The 17,448-nt window shown below is 43.4% G+C and overlaps 1 protein-coding gene across 1 annotated transcript in view; it reads left to right on the forward strand.

Annotated features, from left to right (window-relative positions):
- The window catches only part of CNTNAP2 (contactin associated protein 2), a 1,980,972-nt gene that overhangs the window by 1,745,809 nt on the left and 217,715 nt on the right, over positions 1-17,448 (forward strand). Inside the window, exon 18 of the mRNA XM_057504985.1 lies at positions 594-764. Within this exon, the coding sequence (XP_057360968.1) occupies positions 594-764 (171 nt within the window). The remainder of the gene's footprint in view (positions 1-593; positions 765-17,448) is intronic.

Consider the following 17,448-nt stretch of genomic DNA (forward strand, 5'->3'; position numbering starts at 1 on the left):
AGCAGCTCACCTCGGCGGGTGTGGAGCAGGAGGGCAGGGAAATGCCTAACCTGGCCCGACCATCTGCCATTTCTCCGCTCCCCCAGCTGTGTGCCCGCAGTGCCTGCACCTGGAAGCGGGTGCCAGCTATTCCAAGGCAAAGGTGGTTGAGAAGCAAGAGCAGAATACCAAAGACCCCACCCCTGTTCTGTCCCTCTAGGTCTAGGGCAGATGCTTCCTGTGCCAGACTGGAGCTGCCAGTGCATATGCACCAGTTCAAAACAGCCCCCACCCGCCCTCGGACAGTAACACCAGGGGCTGCTCTCCATTCACTCCTCTGCTGGCATTTGCTCCCAAGGGTCACACCAGGACTGCTCCTGGCAAGAATCCCAACTATCCATTTTTAATAAAATATTTGATGCAGATACACATGTAGAACTTTTTAGAAAGTCAAAAATATGTTTGTGGGAATTTTGTGCAATGTTGTTCAGCATGATGAGAGGTAACAAGCCCTATTGCCAATGGAAATCAATTAAAACTCAAGAAATGGGTATCTTTCTCATTACACCATGACCAAGGTGTCAATCGCCCTGTCGTTTTCTTTTCTTCCACAGGGAATTACTGGAATGCTGCCTCTTTCCCAAATCCATCATCCTACCTGCATTTTTCTACTTTCCAAGGGGAAACTAGTGCCGACATCTCTTTCTACTTCAAAACATTAATCCCCCGGGGAGTGTTTCTGGAAAATCTTGGGAACACAGATTTCATCAAAATCGAGCTGAAATGTGAGTATAAATTCTATGTCAACTCATGAATGGCCACTCTTACCACTTCACACTGATCCCAACCCTGGGTGTGTAATTTCAGTGGATTCAAACATCAGTGGTTTCCTTTGTCCCAGGAAAGCTGCTGGAAGGGACACACAAACTTGAGGACAGAGGTCCCTGTCCTAGATTCCTCACAAGGAAGCAGGCACACACAGAGACCCAAGCCAGGCCATCCAAGGAGGATGGACGAGAACCAACTGCCCTAATCATGTGGGGGAGGAATGTATATTTAAAGTTTCTTTTTGTGTATGTTTATTTTCCCAGGAGACAGAGTTAAGAGTAGTAAGAGGATTGTGTAAAGTGATCAGGAATAAGAGAGTGGAGGGAAACACAAAGGAAAATAAGATTAATACAAATTAGCATCTGTCTGTCAGAGCAAGTGAAGCAGCCTGGGCAGGGTACTGTGTTGCGCGATGAAACTGTGAGTGTGCAGCTTTGCAGAGGAGGCCCCACATCCACACCCTCTGCAGGTCTCAGTTCTGAATTTATTTAACCAAGGATACAGGAATGAACAGAGTCTAGAGCAGAGCAGATGCTGCCCAGCTGGGCTCAGCTTGCCTTGTATCTCAAACGCCCTCACAGGGCCCCACCACGCGGGAAAAGCCGTCCGTGGGAGGTGGGGGTTGCTGGGTCTGAGATGTGCAGTTCTCATCCCAGCAGCACCCTTTCAGTCCCAAAGCGGAAGTGCAGCTTTAGGAATCTCCAGTCCACGACTTACAGGTGTGGTGAATGTTGGCAAACACCAGCCTCTCCTGGCGTTCAGACTAGGGCAGAAATCAGCAAGATGGCAGGTGTGACCAGGATGGGGAAGCCGGTCAGTATCTCATGTCCCTCCACAAACTCTCAGTGCCGCTCCCCATGTCAAAAGGTCCCCTTCCTCCCAGTCTGTGCCCTTTATCTGATGCCTGTGTTACTGGGTCTGGCCTGAGTATGATCCCAAATCCATTTCCCAGAAATATCTGATGGAACATTCTTCTTTTTTTGTAGTTATAAATATGCACTGTGGTCCTTTAAAAAGGGAATCTCAGTTAACTATCTTTATGCTGAAGTCCTGTGAGATTCTTTTTGTAAAATGGTAGACTGTAACCTAGCAGAAAGTGCACAGACTTTGGAAATCACATTCTCAGGCTGAAATCCAAAGCCTTGGGTACATTGCTTAATCTCTTGGACCTCAATTTCCTAATTTGTAAAATGGGCATGGTAGTTTGTGGGAACTGTTATGTCGGTAGAATATTGATGCCCGTGAAGCATCTACGTCAGTTATCTACTAGGTGTAATCATCTTCCCAAGGGTGCACATTACAGATCCAATCTGAGGCAGATCTGATTGAAAGGGAAGACTGAGAATATTCTAGTCAGCCATTTAAAAACTAAATAAAGAGAAATCCTCTTTTCATGAATCATGGATTAGAATTATTAAAAGGGACTTAACTTGGCACAGTTAAAATTAATTGAATCAAACTGTTTCCTGTCTTCCACATTTGTTGGATTATATTTTCAAAATATCTCATGGAAAAAGGAGAAAATTGACAATTCTGCATTTAAGTAATTCTGTAAGCTTCCACAAACTCACCTGCATTCACCCCATCAGTGTTTCATTTCCCCGTGTTGTGTAAACCCTTGCCTGGGTTGGAAAGAAGACAAACCAAGTATAAAAAATATATAAAGTTTCTACTTAGCACCTGCATAGTAGAATTCTACTTATTTCTGATTATGAGGATCTTCAGAGATGTTTTCAAGGTTTCCCCAACCTTTCCACAATATGGAGACTCTGGCCGAGTGTGGATTATATCCTCACTTTATCCTATAGCTCTTTCTTGTCCTGTAGTTTACTTTGGGCAAACTATATAGAAGTGCAGGACAATCAAGGTGTGGATTGCAGGCTGGCCTCTCCTCGGAGTCCTCTGGACCTGCTGATAATTCCTAAGGGTGGAAGGGAGACCCCAGTGGCAGAGATTCAAATGCCCATCATCATATAGCACCTACATGGAGGTTAAAAGGACCCTCTGTGGCAAAAAAGGCAGGTTTCTATATTTGAGAAAAACTTCTCCAAAATAAGTAAGAAGCACTGCTTTCATGAAGAACATGGAGAAAACCTGTCCATGACTGCGGCTTGCCCACTTAGCACATCTCTCCAGACTCTTCTCTGCAGGGTTCGCCGGGCAGTGAGGCGAGACAGAGAGTTTCTTTGGCCCGTTTCTCCCTCCTACCAGAGTCACTCTCTGCAAACCTAACTGTCTCTACAGCGACAGTCGGCTGCTAGGGGGCCCAGGAATGTGGATCCTGAAGGCAAACTTTTTAAAACTGTCTCTACCTTTTTCCCCCTTTAACTTGGTAGGCTTTCTGAAAGGAATTCAAATTTTGTTTCTCTGCGTGTGTCTCAAAGGAATTGTCACAGTTCATGCCCACCTAGTGGTTTCCAGAATAACATTGTTGTTAATTAACTACATTGCGCCCTTCTGTCAGCAGTGGAAGATTCCTGACTCTGAGACAGCGAGTCAGTAACACCGACTGAATGAGATACCATAGCATTTTAATGCACAAGTGAAAAAACATGCATGAGAAAATTAGTAAATTAGAGTGACGTTACTCATTAGCACACTAAATGACTTCCTAAGTTCACGTTTTAAGGCTGTATCTCACTTAGTTACCATCTGTATTCATTGTTCATTCACTGGGTATTAACTGAGGACCGGCCCTGTCCCAGTGCTGAGGGAACCCCGTCAAACCCAGCGTGGTTCCTTCCCTCAAAGATCTTTCTGTTTGTTTTGGAAAGCTGACAAATAAATCAGTAATTATGATGATAATAAAAATAGCTCAGCTGTGTCGGACTCTCTAGGTCTCAGGCGCTGTTTTGGAGATTTACCAAAATCGTCTTGGCTACTTTCCCGACCTCCCTTGCCAGTGGGCCCTACACTATGTCTCTATTTTACGAATGCAAAACTGAGGCCCTGGGCAATTAAGCTGCCTGGCCAGGGTCACACGACTAGGACGTGGCAGCGCTGGTGTCTGACCCCAAGCATTTTTTGTCTGGCTCAGAGTCATTGCTGTCAACGCCCCACACGGGGCATCGCCACCCGGAAGAGACCCTGAGAAGATGGTTGAAAGCAGCAGAGAGGGGAGTATTTGAGTCTGAACAGAGTGGCGGGGGTGCTTCCAGGGAATATAATGCTTTAATTAGGTTTTGAGGGTTGAGCGGGAGTCAGTAAGGTGAGGAAGGAGGGGGAAGAATGGGGATCAGGAAAGGAAAATCGTGGTAGGATGAGAACATGCGGTAGGAGTGAAGGTATGGGGGCTGCACCCCAAGACTCAGGGGGAGCCGCCGAGCAGGGGGCCCCTATGGGGGTGGGAGGAGGGAAGGGGGTGGGTGCTGGGGCAGAAGGGCAGGCGGGTCAGCTGGACCCTGACCGTGATGGGGAGCAGGGGTGTGACCCCATCAGGTTCTCATTAACAGAGGGAGATGGAAAGCAGACAAGAAGTGGTGCAGCCTGTGTCAGAGCAAGACAGAGAGAGGGGAAGACAGCAGCGAGGGGGGATACAAGGCGAGAGATGCTTGGGGGATAGTGTCCACCTACTTTAACAAAATGGTCATGAGGGTGAAGTGGGGTAGAAGGTTCTAGAAGGAAGCCAGTGTTCCTGGTCTTGTCTGGCTCATGACAAATGAGAATGGCTCTGAGATGACTGTGTAGGTGGGGCACCTTGGGCATTTGAGAGCAAAGTGCAATCTACAGTGGGTGTTCTGAGTGTGCGTCCACAGGGTATAGGAGTATCTGCCCAGGTGGACACGCCTCCGGGGTGCTGGGTATGCAAGCTTGGAGCCCCGCACACACTCCTGAGTCAGAAATAGTCTGAGAGTCACCCACACTTAGAGAGCCATCAGGAAAAAGCACTGGGTGCCTTCAGCACGGATGACATGGCCCAGAACAGATGTGTGGAGAGGAAGCAAGGGATCCGAGAATGCAGAAAGGGCTCGAAGGAGAGAAGGGCAGGAAGACAGGGACCCCGGAGACCAAGTGAAGAAGAAATTTCAACCACAGTAGCAGAAAAGAGTTCACCCCTGCTGAACTGAAAGTCACTGAAATAAGGACATAAAGGACCTGCCAAGTTTAAGATGTGGAGGTCACTGTCAGAGAGTAAGGCAGCGTCCCGGGTGAGCGGTCGTGGGGACAGAGCCCCAGAGACTGTGCTTTTGTTCTTTGTCATAAGTGGTAGTGACCTGAGCGTGCATGTATATTACGGAGTAAAGCCTGGTACAGAGTGAGAGACTGGAGATGGAGAGAGAAAGGGACTGTCCCCAAGGAGGGGGGAATGACTGAGGCCCAGACTGCAAATCTGGGAAGGGGCTGGGGAAGCAGGTCACAGTCAGGAGGACAGGACATGCCCCGGTGTCCCAGGTCCCTTTACGAAGCAGACATGGTCTTGCTCCTGTTGATGTTTTGTTTGCTTGTTTGTTAGTACTTCTGAGATGGCTGGAATATTGCTTTTAAAAAATTCACTAACAGCCGTGGATATATACATTTACGTATTTACAGAACAGCTTGACTTCTCTGGGTCCCCTTCCTGACCCAGTGGGGGGTCATGACCACAGCCCCATCTCCAGGCCGCCACTTCCTGACCACCTGCTGTGTCAGGGGCAGTGGGACGGGTCCAGAGGTTCTGAGGTGGAGCCGAGAGCCCCACACCCTCACCTAGTGAAGGAGACGAATGCATTAAGAACAATATGGACACGTAGCTTTCGCTGTGAGTTTTCTAAGAGCCAGGCACTGTTCTAAAGCTTTTATAGGTATTAACGTTTATAGGTTTCACAAGTTTTATCCACAATTTACAGATAGGAAAACTGAGGCACACAGGTTACATAGCTGATCCCAGATATTGTGCTTATAAGCATTAAAACACAACAAGTAAATAAAATGATAGGCTTAAGGTATCTATGCACCTCCAGAGGAGAGGCACATACCCCATCCTGGGAATGAGAAAGAAGCCGAGGTGATGCCTGGGCTGGGTCACAGAAACCAGGCAAGAAGCTGGCTAGATTTCATTCTTAAATCGTTAATACAGATTGAACTTACTGAGACTTGCAAAGTAGTAGAAACATTAAAATTTTTCATAAATCTATGTTGAACCTAAGTGGGCTTAGATAATTAAAAGGAAAAAGCCAGGTGCTAACACCTGATCTGTTTTAGTAAAAACTCAACAATATATAAAAAAGAAAAAAACACCCTAAATAATACTACAGTGGCAACAAGAGGCCAGTTAGCTGGAATCAGACACTCCTCATGTCGATAAAAGTGAAGCTCTTGTAATATAAAAAGTTGCTCCAATTCTGAAATAGTGGAAGATAAATTGCCTTTAGTTTATTTCTTCTGATTCATCAGTTTCTGTATATTGCGGAATATTTTCTTCTGTGGCTTTCTGGAGCATGTGCATTATAGAAGGCTGCATCTTGGAAAATGAAAGGTTTTCCTTAATACCCTTTCCTAAGATTAGCAGTACATTAGACTGCTGTCTCCACATTTTTGTGGAAATATGCCTGCTAAATGCAAATATTTTCTCCAAGTCATCCTGATAGCTGAAAAACTTCAAACTTGGTCAACATGGAAGCTGATGGTCAAGTACTACAATGGTTTCGGGTTGCTTTTCCTGGAAGTTTCCTACACTGAGAACACCCCCTTCAAAAATCTTCCACTCGGTCCTCTAAAATCTCTTCTATGTTGTTAAGCAAAAACAAAAGTCAGTTTTTAACTTTGAGAGGTGATGGATGTTAAATAGACATGTTGTAATTATTTTAAATATACACAAATATCAGTATGTTGCACACCTGTAAGTACTATGACGTTATATATGAATTATATCTCAATAAATGAAAGAAAATGAAAAGCTTTGATGGTCATTATCCATCATCAGACAAGTCCAAGCACGTGCTTCTTTGATGCTAGTGCTCCCTGAGGGAACCTAACGTACACCCACCGGCAGCGTAGCCCATGTCTCAGGGCCAGGAGGGCAGCTGGCCTTATTCCTCCCTTCCTCACCTGTCCTCCATTCTGTGGCACCAGATCCTCCACTCAGTGACGTGTCCTCCGGTGTCACACCTTCTCCCCTGCATTCTGGCCGTCATAGGAACCCAAGGACCATCACATTTGGCTCACAGGCTCTTGACTTCCTCCACAGCCTTTTCACACAGCCTAGCATCCTACTTGCATGGCCAGACTAGGCACCTTAGACCTCACCACCCAAGCTGCTGTCCTGTGAAATCTTCCCTGTGAATTCCAAAATTGCACCAACCACGACCTGTTCTTCCACCTTTCTGTGTATTCCTGTCATCATTTTGGTCACCTGCCCCTCAATTGTGGCGGTGATCTCCTTCTCCACCTGGATTTCCCATGGTTCTCCACTGAGACCAGCACCTCATCCATTTCATTCACTCAACCAAATGCTTATCAGCAGCCGCCATGAGCCACATAGCGTCCCATCTCCCTCACTGCACTGCTGTATGAAACATGCATCTATGACTGTAGTTTTATTGTTTTATTTCCTGGAACAAGTGGGGATTCTTCCTTTTGATGTTAAAACCACCTTCATGGTAGCAGTTCTTTGCTTCTGTCTTTTGACTCAGCACCCAAGGGCAGGATCTCTCAGCCACACCCAGAGATTGCTTGCCCCTCCTCCCAATCTCACCTGCTCCAAAACTCGGTGGAATCCAGAACACAGGTTCCTCAAGACCTCCTACAAGGCACATTCTTAGACTCTTGTTTGGCCTCCAACTTATGTACATAGTCAAATTAAAGGCATTGCAGGACAATAAAAAGGACACAAACATCGAGAAGCAGAATTCCCTCGCAGACACTACATTGTATATGCATTACATATATTCTGGTTTCTTGTATATGACTTTTGAGACTAGGCAAGGTAATCTGCAGAGATAGAAGTCATAGTAGTGGCCCCCCTGCAGGTGGGGAGTGCAGACTGGAAGGCAGCTCACAGGAACTTTCTGGGGTAGTGGAAATGTTCTAGAACTTGATCCAAGAAGTGATCCCATATGTAAAAATTCATTCAACTTTACACTCAAGATTTGCACATCTTACTTTATGCAAATTAGACTTTAATGGGAAAAAAATGGAAAGATGAAAGCCCTACTATGAAAAAATCTTGAGTGGACGACAAAAAGAATTAATTAAACAAGAGAGATCGAGACCAGGATTCTAGGCTGACCACCCTGAGACCAGGCACTGAACCTCACCAGACTTCATCATGTTCCCTTGTAAAATAAGAAGGGTGAGCTGGGTCATCTTTAAGGTCTCTTCTGGCATTAACTATTCTGTAAGCCTGTGGGAGGCTACCTTACCGCCACCCTCCTAAGTGAGCTAGTGAAGCGGCATCTCAGCGTTTCCTGGAATGGCTCTCAGTTCTCCTGAAGATGATGGAGGAAGGCTATACCAGAACAAATGACACCTGCTCCAGAAAATTCCAGTCCGCATAGTGCTTAAACTACCTGCAGTTAGATTTCCTAAAAGCTTTGGCCCCAAGTTGCAAAATTCTACTTCAGGATCCAATCAGAATTGCCCACAGGAACCTCAGGCTCAACATAATCAAAACTGAACTCCATCATCTTCACCCAAAAGCCCTCTCCTCTGCTGCCCATCTTAGTTAATGTCTTCACCATCTTCTTCATTTTCCAAGTTAGGAAGATCAAAATCATATGTAATATCTCACTAACCTCTCCACACCAGACAGACTGTTTGTCTTGGACGTAACACTGTATTTTAATGCTCTCATGGTGGTCCTGCTGGGGTGACCACACACCGGAACAATCCCAGAGAAAGCTTCAGTTCCAGCTGGTCGCAAAAAGATGGATGGGTCACAGATGCAAAGATAACGGAGTCTTCTCAGACATCGCTCTGTATCTCCACAATGAAGTCTTTAGCTGAAATGCCTTGGATTCTTGATTCAAACAGCCTCCTAATTTGTCTCCCTCACTCCATCCCCTCCCCCCTGACACTTCTCCCCAGGGAAGACAGATTTCCGTGGATCTGTCCTGTAAGGGCTTCTCAGTGCATTATAAGACAGAGTTCAAGTGCTGGGGCTTGGCAAGAGATTCAGACTTTAACTTAATTTTTTTATCTTCATTCTGCTACATACAACCTTTGCCCCTCAACTCTGAGTACCATGAGCTTGTTCTTCCAACATCTCCATCTGCTGATACTCCCTGGACACCAACCCCACTTTGCTGTGACCCAGTGTGTCTCTGCCTGTTCTGGAATTTTCTGCCCCCTATTGAAATCCTGCCCACCCCAAAATATTATTTTTTTAACTACATCTTGATTTAAAATATAAAGCGTAAATATTGTGAGAGTCTTTCATTTTCCTAAAAATATCAAAATTTCTACAAGACAATTCATTCAGTGCATTGCCTAGAAAATAATAGGCGTCCTGATTAAACAGCTTCTTTACATAGCATTTATCTAAATAAAGTTTATGTTGTGTGTCATTACTATGGATAAATGCTAAAGTTTCATAGAGATATTTTTTCTGATGGATTTTTTCCTCTATCTCATTTTCTCTGATTCTAATGTTTTCAGCATTATTTATTGTGTGTGGTAGGCCACAAAATCTTTCCCTTCAAAAAGAAGGTGTGCTAAAGTATCAAAATGACCAGCTAGTGGAACCAACCTGCCTATGGGCAGCTGGAAGACAGCAGCCACTCTAAGAGAAGAGATTAAAGAAGCTCGAATTCATGTATTCTGATCTGAGACCCAGACAGGAGAAAGAGTGGGCTGATATTACTCAATGATAAACACGTGGGCGAGTATATTATAACTATATAACTGTATATATACATAACTATATATGTAGAGTTATAATCAGGTTAGAGACCTTACAGCTGCCCTTCTGGAAGCTAACAGTGTCTCTGCAGGCTTGATATTTTCATAAAACCAAATGCTTCAAGAAGGAGGAGTAGGTGCCATCGTCAGTTAGCACACACTACTAATGCTGGAGAATTGATTCAGCCAGGGGTGACACTCGGGATCAACTAATTTAAAGCTGGTTTAAAAAAAGAAGAAGGTAACATAAATCAGGGAGCAGAACTTCATTTAAATATAATGAGTGACTGGAGAAGATGACTTGAAACAGCCCCAAACCAGAACTATCTTAAAGGGACAAAGACTATTTTAAATACAGCAACACTAGATTTTTACAGGTTATCAGACAAACCCCTAAAGGAAAACCATGTGACAAATGGCCACTGGACGTCAACTGGAAACCTTACAAAAACAGTGTTTTACAAATGAAGAATTCAGGGAGTTACTTTTTTAAAGACACGTTTTGCTCCAATTACAAAATCTTTTTTAATAGCCATCAAGATAGGAACTTTGAAGAGACACAGAAACAAAGACATACATGAAACATGAAATCTACTATGGGACGAGGGTCATGGCTGAAATACATTCGTGAATACTTTGAGAAAAGAAGACTTTCTTCCATCTCTATAATTTTCATGTTTTGCCAGTTTTTCTTTTTCTTTTTGTTAAATTCATTTTCTAGTTTAGCTACTTCCCAGTTTACAAAGGGATGTGTTAGAGGAGTTTCTGAGCTGGTTATTCAGAACCTGGAATGTATTTTCCTGCAGAAATAACAGTGTAAATGGCATTCATATTCCCTGGCTAACCACGGTAGCTTTGTGTTTGGGGGTTTTTTAAGTGTAGCTGAAAAGTAGAGCTTCGTGCATCGGTGTGAGGCTGGGTTCTGGGTTCTGGAGGTCATTCAACCTACAGTAGAAATGTTGAAGATCAAAGGGAATTTCTCCCCAAATGTCTGAATGTCAAGATCGCCCTTGACAAAGTTCTCAGTAGGGAAAGTGCTGGCTTGCCTTTACCATAGGCAAAGCTCAGTCCTGCCCCTCCTGCCTTGGGGACCTCGGTTTGTTCAGGTCAGCACGGGAGGGGAGGAGCATGCAGCAGTCTACAGGCTCCTGCTGGGCTCCCAGCCAATTAATTCTCTTGGCTCTAAGACTTCAGAGCTGTCTGAATTACAGAATGCCACTAATTCATTCAAATATCATACTACAACCGATAGATTTTATTTATTTTTTTAAATTTTTTATTAAGATATGATTGATATACACTCTTATAAAGGTTTCACATGAAAAAACAATGTGGTTACTACATTCACCCATATTATCAAGTCCCCACCCACACCCCAATGCAGTCACTGTCCATCAATGCAGTAAGATCCACTACGTCCCTTCTCTAGGCTACACTGTTCTCCCTGTGATCCCCACACCAGGTGTACTAAACATAATACCCCTCAATCCCCTTCTCCCTCCCTCCCCACCCGCCCCCCCACACCCCTCCCCTTTGGTAACCACTAGTCCCTTCTTGGAGTCTCTGAGTCTGCTGCTATTTTGTTCCTTCAGTTTTGCTTCATTGTTATACTCCACAAATGAGGGAAATCATTTGGCACTTGTCTTTCTCCGCCTGTCTTATTTCACTGAGCATAATGTCCTCCAGCTCCATCCATGTTGTTGCAAATGGTAGGATTTGTTTCTTTCTTATGGCCGAATAGTATTCCATTGTGTATATGTACCACCTCTTCTTTATCCATTCATCTACTGATGGACACTTAGGTTGCTTCCATATCTTGGCTATTGTAAAAAGTGCTGCGATAGACATAGGGGTGCATATGTCTTTTTGAATCTGAGAAGTTGTATTCTTTGAGTAAATTCTATGGAGTGGGATTCCCAGGTCAAATGGTATTTCTAGTTTTAGTTTTTTGAGGAACCTCCATATTGCTTTCCACAGTGGTTGAGCTAGCTTACATTCCCACCAGCAGTGTAGGAGGGTTCCCCTTTCTCCGCATCCTCGGCATTTGTTGTTCTTAGTCTTTTCGATGCTGGCCGTCCTTACTGGTATGAGGTGATATCTCATTGTGGTTTTAATTTGCATTTCCCTGATGATTAGTGATGTGGAGCATCTTTTCATGTGCCTGTTGGCCATCTGAATTTCTTCTTTGGAGAACTGTCTCTTTATATCCTCTGCCCATTTTTTAATCAGGTTATTTGCTTTTTGGGTGTTGAGGTGTGTAAGTTCTTTATATATTTTGGATGTTAACCCCTTGTTGGATATGTCATTTACAAATATATTCTCCCATACTGTATGACTTTTTGTTCTGTTGATGGTGTCCTTTGCTGTACAGAAACTTTTTAGTTTGATGTAGTCCCATGAGTTCATTTTTGCTTTTGTTTCCCTTGCTCGAGGAGATGTGTTCAACACCGATTTTTAACTATCACAGTGTACGGATACAAAGTTGGGTATTGAAACTAGAATAAAATCGTTTCATCCCTTCAAAATTCCAGTGGTTTGATGGAGAAGATTCTTTGGTTAATTCTTTTTTAATCTATAAATAAATGAAAAACATTGTGATAAGGTCATAAGAGATTTAGGAATAAGAGATATTCATATTTAGGAGTTAAACTGTTGTAACAAATAAAGCCCCAGGTTTCAGTGTCTTTGCAGCAGTGTAATAGGGGTGCCCCAGTCCATGAAGTCCTTCCCCATGCTGATTTGAGATCAAGGTTTCTTTGGTGGTGCAGTTCCACCATTTCCTAAGACCTCGGAGACTCTAAATCCGGTTGGCAGGAGAGAAAGGAAGGAGGGAGAAGCATTCTCTCTCCTTACCCACACTGGTCCGGAAGTGACACTACTTTGTTCTCATTCCACTGGTGGTAACTGGTCACAGGGCTCCACCTAGATGCCTGGGGGCTGGGAGATGAAGCTACTGGGTGCAGGTGGCTTTCAGGGGTAACTACAGAAAGGAGAAAATTAATCTCCTGTGAAAAGTTAGCAGTCTCTGCCCCCAGGTGCTATGGCAGCTAAAAGGAGTAAGCTCTAACCTTGCCTACAGTGAGTTAGGTTTCCAGAAACGCAGCATTCAGTTTGCCTCGGAGGATGACAGGCAGATAAATGAGATAAAGGCTTTTTTCCAGAAAGGCAAGACCATATAGGCAAAAGAAAGTAAAGGAGGAAGATTATGGAGCATTTGAGGAATTGAAAAGAATATAGCTAAAGCCCAGGGACCAGTTAAAAGACACCTTTCATAAAGCAGTGATCCACCCACATACCTGTGTTAAGAGTTTGACAAAAAATATCTAGTTGGACCTAAGGCCTCGTGGGAAATTACTCACTTTACTTGCCTTTGCAGAGTGTTAAAATGATCAAATTTGGTGTTCTGCATCTCTGAATTTGATTCCTCTGATGAGAACTGATGAGAATGCCAAATGCCTTCTCATGAAGAGTGGTTTGTATTTAGTATTCTACAGGGTCTTTCTGGGTAAGTGCACCAGAGCCAGTGAAAGACAGAAACAGTGTATATCTGTCAGCTGTAATTATAACACTGAATTATGCTCATCCTGCATTCCGATTCCTGTATACATTAGTTGAAACATCCGAACAAGCCAGCACTTCAGACCTATGAGGACTTTAATTTGAAAAATAGCATGTCCTTGTTTGCAGCCTTTTTTAATAGGAAAAAAAATTACATCTTGTTCAAAATTATTTTATCCTGAAGTTTGACCACTCTCTCTTGCCTTTTATCCTCTTAGGTATCATAGATACAGGAAGGAAGAAAGGTGGAATGTTTCAATCTAGTTTTAAATTCCTTCTCATTTTCTATATTTAAATGAAATCCCATTCTTAGCATTTTGATTAACTAATCTCTGATTAAACACTTGTTAAAACTGTAATAATAGAGTTGTTTAAAATGTCACCAACCTTTGCAAATTAAGTGAAAATTACATTTGTCACTTTTAAAATTTATACAGATATGACTGTCTATTGTTGAATGTTTTAAAAATCTAGAGAAGCAAAAAGAATAAACATAATCTTGTATTCTTATATATTTAATATTATTCTTTTGGTGTGCACATTGCCAAACATTTTTCTATGCAGTAATATGTAATTTTTTACAAAAATGAGATCACATGGTACATACTGTTTGTAACCTACTTGCTTTATGTAATATATTTTAGAAGTATATTTCCATGTACATGTTTTTTAAAACCCCACAAGAGTAATTTTTTTGTCAACTGAGGGCAGAGACTGTATCAGACACTCCAAGAGAGCATGTGTGCTTTGGAAATCCTAATTTTATACTTACAGAACAAAAAGGCTATCATTTTTGCTATACACCTTACAGAATATAGCTCACAGAAATCTCCTATTGGCTGGCAGGGTGTTTATATGCCATCTTCAGGGCTCTGTTTTATTACCCATCAGCCCCCTGCATCTGGACATGATAATTATATTATTATAGCAGCAAATGGGGGCATGGGTTTAAAAAGATGGGGAAACAGTGTCTCAATTGCCAGGTTTGCATTTAATCCATGATCCCTTATTCTTTGGGATTAAATTTTAAAAAGATAGATTTTCACATGTTCTCATCTACTGGCTTCCTGTTACTAATTCTTAGGCCATAATGTCACATACCACAGTGTCAAGGAGCAGCGCAGGCTCAGATGGTGAAAACCGAAGCCCTCATTTGGGGAGGCCACACAAGGATGTGCCCAACAGGATGGCTCTTGATGGACGACCCTGCCCCCAAAGTCGTTCCATCTGTTGACCTTGTTGAGAGTCCGTCAAGCCAACCCGAGGCAGAGGCTGACAAGCAGGTCAAACCTACCAGCAGCTGTGCTGCCTAAGGACCTATTCCACAGGGAAACCCTACTCCATTCATCCGGCAAGTCATGAGCAAAGTAAATATGGTTGGCTGAACTTTGTACAGGCTGGCCCTGAAAAGGATTCTCATGTGTTCTATATATGCAGTCTTGAGGGAAGCAAAATATTTATTTATGCAATCAGGAAAGCTATTATAATCAGAAATAAGGGAAAAGAAAGAGTACTTTATGATGAATCATTATTATTTAACATTGTCCATTTTTAAGGAATGCTTTATCCAAGTGGAAACTGGTTGGTAGAACCATAAGTGACACTATGAAGTGACTTCCTCTCATTTTTCAGAGGTGGAAATATATGACTTCAGGGTCTATCAACTCTTTTACAGTGTTAACTGAGCATCTATCGTCGGACATTTCAACCTTGGGATTCTGAGATCCTGGGTTTTTTTTTAAACCCTAAGATTCCTGCTTTCTAATATACCTACTAAACAGAAGGCAATGAACAAATTTAAGTAGTGCTAGAAAAAACTGAGAAGATAGTTTAGATCAGTTGTGCATCACTTGCAAAGATTCCAAGGAAGAAGGAACTTTTATGGAAGACTTTCCCACTTTAAGAAAGCTTGCTTTATAGAAAGAAAGTGATTCTCCTGTTTCTTCATATCCCTCTGCATTCCCATTTATAATCCCTGTCGACCCTGTGGCATGGTTCCACTATCCACCCAATGCTGCAAATGCACGGTAGTTGAAGTGCACCTGCTGTTGTGATGGAAAACAGAACACATCTCCTCTGATATTCTTTGTCCATAGCATGTAGAATATAGAATCTTCACTTGGCACTTTTTTCTTATTAGATAGATCTTGTCTGAAGTCCTGTCAAGGTAGCATGACTAGATGGAAAGCAAGTTGCTACACAACAGAGAGAGAAAAACAGTGCCTGTGATCTGACCTCCAGGCTGGCCTGAAACTCAGTCCCCAACAGCCAGGGAGCAGACGCCTCCCTCACAGCTCTCCCCAGCAGGCATGCTCCTTCCAGAGCCTTATCCTTCTCTCCTCAGATCTTGTCTTTGGCATTTCATTATTATCAGTGTCCCCAGAAGCATAGCCATCCACTGTTCAATCACTGAGAGGTTTTAATGAATTAATTGACTGATATGTTGTCTCCTTACAGGCTTCAGCTTGATCCAAGTTAACAGCCATCTGCTTTTTTCCAAAACAGGCTGTTTTGGCATCCAGTTGTATAACCTCCTTTGGACCTCAAATCCCACAGTCCATTCCCCTTGAACTTTCCAGAGCCCTGTATGTCAGTGTCATCACCTGAAAGCAGCCCCATAAATTGCCCCCAGTCTTCCACCAGAGCACGTGGCCATCAATGTATGTTTCTCATTTGGCCGCACAATCTGACTGAGGTCAAGAGGAAGGCTTCCCTGACGTCCATCCCCTCCTCAATCCACTCTCTTCTCCATCTCTGGAGAATCTTTAGTCATCCAATTTCACAGTTCATCTAAAGCACCCTCTGCATTTTATTCTATCACAAATACAGTCACCATCTGGGAATTCCATCTATTCTTCCAAACCCGCACTCTCTGCCAGGCACACAGTCTCTGCTGATGTCCAAACAGGAGGGTATTTAAAACCTGACTCTATGTCCCTTACTGCAGACAGGTGCTGTTTGAAGCCCGGCGTCATCTTGAAAAGATCTTTGTCTTTTTCCTTTTCAAATCATATAGGTCCATTAATATTCAAGAACTTATTCTCAGGAGGTGGCTAAATGCATGGAGAAAACTAAAATTAGAAAGGCTTTGCATTTTAAAGACAGCGCTCTCTCTTTACATGGCCAATGGTAACTCCCTTTTGCTTCCTTGTCTCTATGGATGCCTTTGTGAAGTTATGTTTTAGCCATAATAAAAAGCTTAAAGGCCAAAATACATAAAGAGAAATATTTCTCATACTCAAGAGGTTATCAAGATACCAGAGGTTTCAAAATGAGTTCATAACATTGATTCTTAGGCTCTAGGCATTTGCTTGAAGAATTTCCAAGACTTCAAATAAATTTTCCTTGCCCGTGTTCATTTTCAGATGTGTTTAACACCAAGTTTTTGGGTTTGAATATGCATATATGGCTCTAAAAATGTCTATATTCAAAAACCAAGGCTATAATAAAGGAAAAATCAGTTATTTTTATTTTCTGCATAATATAAGCAACACAGTATAGTTAGCGAACAGAAGTTCTGCACTTAGTTATAACTGGATATTAGCATCTCAGAGAGTCAAGTTCACATCACCTAGGCAGCGAAGGTGGGCTTGGAAGTTGGATTCCCTTCTCCAGTGTCTTTCAGCCTTAACATTGCTGAATTCCATCACATACTTCTAAATGGAAGTGATTGCTTTTGTTTTTCAGAGAATTAGAACAACTGCAATCTGAGAAGGACCATAGCCCACACGAGACTACATGCACTTTGACACCTGTCACAAGCCTGGGCACTCCCCTTAAACCACCCTCGGTTTCAGTAATTCCCTAGCGGGACTCAGAACTCACCCAAGGCTGCTATACTCTCAGTTATGACCATTGCAAGGAAAGAATACAGATGGGAATCCGACAAGAGAAGGAGTACAGAGGGCAGAGACCAGGAAAAGTGCCAGGCGCCCAGCTTCCAGACGTGCTCTTCCTGTGGCGTCACAGACACTCTATGTCCCTGGACCTGACTGTGACAATTCGCATGGGGTGCTGCCAGCCAGAGCAGCAGCTTCCCAGGCCTCAGTGTTCAGCGTCGTTCAGGCTCCCGTCCCCAGGAATGGGCGACTGCCCACATGGCCGCTCTCGGATTCCAGCCTCTCCAGAGGTTGAATTGTGTGGCCCAGACCTGCACCCCACATCACATTGTTTGTCTCTCTGGCATGGTGAGCCCCCACACTGAGTCACATTGTTAGACTATCTGGCATGACCCCCAGGCATAACATTCCCAGAGTTAGGTTTCCC

This window comes from Manis pentadactyla, chromosome 7 (genome assembly GCF_030020395.1).
Source record: "Manis pentadactyla isolate mManPen7 chromosome 7, mManPen7.hap1, whole genome shotgun sequence".
NCBI classification, from domain to species: domain Eukaryota; kingdom Metazoa; phylum Chordata; class Mammalia; order Pholidota; family Manidae; genus Manis; species Manis pentadactyla.